We start from the raw sequence: 3,022 nt of genomic DNA, 5'->3' as shown, positions 1-3,022 counted from the left end.
AATAAGTCTCCATAAAATGCCCCTTTTTCATGCTAATATATTTTTACAGTATCCGTGAACTGATAGCAGCAATTCTAACTGCTACTTACCTTGGCTCATCCATAGCTGTGACATTCACTTCCTCACATTTCTTCCGCCATAAACGATTATCTTCAGCTAAGTTACGCCAGTAACGACAAGTCAGTGATATGCGAGCAATATCAGCAGGAGATAAGAAGCACATAACATGTAATGCAATCTAAAACAATTTTTAGGATGACGACCATTGGGAGTTCAGCAGTATTCCTTCCGACGTTGAGTTAATCCCATATTCTTTGATGAAATCAATTAAACTTGTCATCAGAATGGTCAATCACTATAACTTACCATCCTCATTACCGAATAACATTTCTGTCTTCATTACCATAATCACTTAATATTAAAATATGGAACTTTCGAAAATCTAATTCTTTTCACTTACCTCCTTTGGTAATTCCTTTATGAAATCTTTTTGAAAGAAAGGTTCAATCACAGAACGTAAATGTCGAATATGGTCCAACGAACACTCGCCAATTAAATCGGTAAGGGCATCCATTTGGTCGGGTGAAGAAAGCATCTGCAATTTATTAATACGCGCAAAAAAAATTTTCAAAAAAAGTAGAAGATATCGAAAACAACTTTTCGCACCAACAAGATCATCAAACAATTACTTTTTCGAAGAAATCATGAAATCTAATCCTCATCTCCCACAATACAATGATCACCCTGCATTTTCTAAGAAATATACAATAATACGTATTGTTATAATTAATGATAAGAATTAGCAATAACACCAACATAAAAAAAAAAAATTTACCTTGAATTGTCTGATCCAAATAAACACATTTTCATTAATTTGATGTTCAGGTTCAAAAGACTTTTCAGTGCCCTCTTCTTTTTGTTCTTCCTGATTTTCTATCTCTTCTCCCTCATCATTATCTCCAACTCTTGGTGATTCGGGTGAATCCAAACGACAACCGTTTAAATTCGGATTATCACGATGATCATCATATGTCCCTTCAATGGCAAATCTTATGCCACTGGAAATACTAATGTACTCCTACAGAAGCGCAAACAAGGCTAGCAAAATCATGAATCTAAAATCAAATAAAGAAAAAATTGTCAAAGAAAATCAGAAACGAGCAATATAATCGATGAAAAACATACTACTACTTACCTATCTGCTCACATGCATTATATTTTCGCAGCAAATTTTCACATTGAGCTATTTCATTGACTCGAACAGATGTAATACATGAATGGGACGGTTCCGAACGGCTACTCCGTAAATAATCACAGTCATTCATTTGTATTATCCGACTGAAATGAATAATTAAAATTTCAGTTTATGCAAGATTTATTTAAATTATACAAGGCCATTATACTATACTGATTCATGTTTGCAAAGATAACGATGAGAATTATTCGTGTTACAATTTACACACCGCAAAAAATCCCTTATAAGTCTCAAAACTGCAAGAAAACATTTTGAATGGCCTTTTTTTGATTCGTCTTTACATTCACATCATAAATCTAATTCCAGTAGCAGTTATTAAAAAAAAGAAAAATGCACTGCCAACAGCTAAAATTTTTTTGAACTCAAAATGAAATCTTCGAATACTATTAATATTTTCATTTCATTTTGATAACGTTGTAATCACGATTTAAGAGGTATCAGTGAGAACAAGTATACAACTCAACACGTTACACGACATATTTACCAATCCGATTCTGCTATGAACCCAAAGATTTCCGAATGTGAATAGTATAGTGAGGAGCACCCTTACATACATAATTCAAGAAAAGATATGTCAACAACTGATTACAGTAAAAAATTGATGTTAAACAGTTTCTATTTTTAAACCGACTATTACTACATTCAACTCCAGTGTTTTCAGTTCTGAACCAATGTTGCATTAAAATAAAAAAAAAAAGAAAAAAACAATGTTTTGAAACTTTGAAACTGAAGCTTATTACTTAAAATTATATTTCTCGCTGAAAATTCTGGATGGAATCGAAAATCAAGAAAACAATTTCATAAAGTACAATACTTGGACAGAAGTGGAGTTTGAACATTAAACAAATAGCAGAGGTTGTTATAAAAATGTATGCTAAATATCTGTAAATAAAGTGCAAACTGGAACGGAATTGGATTACTGCATTATGATTGAAACATAATGAATAACACAAAAACAGTAGTTTATAATTAGCTATGTAAAATAAAAATAATTTACCCTACTCCGTATACGCTACACATCATATATTTTAGACTTTATGCAAATACTATATATTTCGCAAAAAGCACTTGGACCAATAACAATTTCATCTCTTTGATCTGTTATTCTGATAATTCCCTAATGCGATTTGCACATGCAACCTAATAAATACAATATAAATCTCATATAATCACAACACTTAATGACTGAAGAGTGAGGATGCTTAACAAATTTTAAGCTAAAGAACAAGTGATTTTTAATATATGGTTCTCAGTGTCACTGAGATAAGTTATGCGCAATACTTTTTCACCAAAGTCTTAGTTTTGATCAACCGCGATTAACCAACATTTTATATAGAGAAGCAGATCTTCCTTTCTCAGGGATATCATTTGAAAACGAGATATATTTATCTGCTAATAACTAAAGGATATGTTAGATCTGAATCGTAAAATAACTGCATTTGTAATGAATGAGATGAAAAGGAACAGGTTATAGAGCAAGCGTCAGAACATTTAGAAACCAATGTAGTGTTCAGCAATCACCAAAGGAAACAGTGATCGTTCAAAAGAAGTACATTCGTTAATGATACTGGACTACTGCCACAGAACTAATTATTTCTGCTATTTCTGTAGACTTATTTCCACACATTTAATCCATTTTCCGACATTACCTTGGAAAGTGTTTGATGGACTTTCTAAGAAATATGTTATGCAATAAAAATGACACTTTCTTACTACCAAAATTTCGTGAATATATATATATATATATATATATATATATATATATAT

General features: G+C 31.5%; 1 protein-coding gene across 1 annotated transcript in view; it reads right to left on the bottom strand.

Annotated features, from left to right (window-relative positions):
* The window catches only part of LOAG_16563 (F-box domain-containing protein), a gene marked incomplete at its 5' end in the record, with an annotated part of 9,199 nt that overhangs the window by 4,509 nt on the left and 1,668 nt on the right, over positions 1 to 3,022 (bottom strand). The window contains 4 exons of the mRNA XM_020449216.1: positions 90 to 238; positions 461 to 595; positions 836 to 1,035; positions 1,196 to 1,338. Of these exons, the coding sequence (XP_020307285.1) occupies positions 90 to 238; positions 461 to 595; positions 836 to 1,035; positions 1,196 to 1,338 (627 nt within the window). The remainder of the gene's footprint in view (positions 1 to 89; positions 239 to 460; positions 596 to 835; positions 1,036 to 1,195; positions 1,339 to 3,022) is intronic.

The sequence above is a fragment of the Loa loa genome (assembly GCF_000183805.2).
Source record: "Loa loa unplaced genomic scaffold supercont3.8, whole genome shotgun sequence".
Classification (NCBI taxonomy): Eukaryota; Metazoa; Nematoda; class Chromadorea; order Rhabditida; family Onchocercidae; genus Loa; species Loa loa.
Note: the sequence above shows the minus strand (reverse complement) of the source record. Positions and strands in the feature narration are given on the sequence as shown.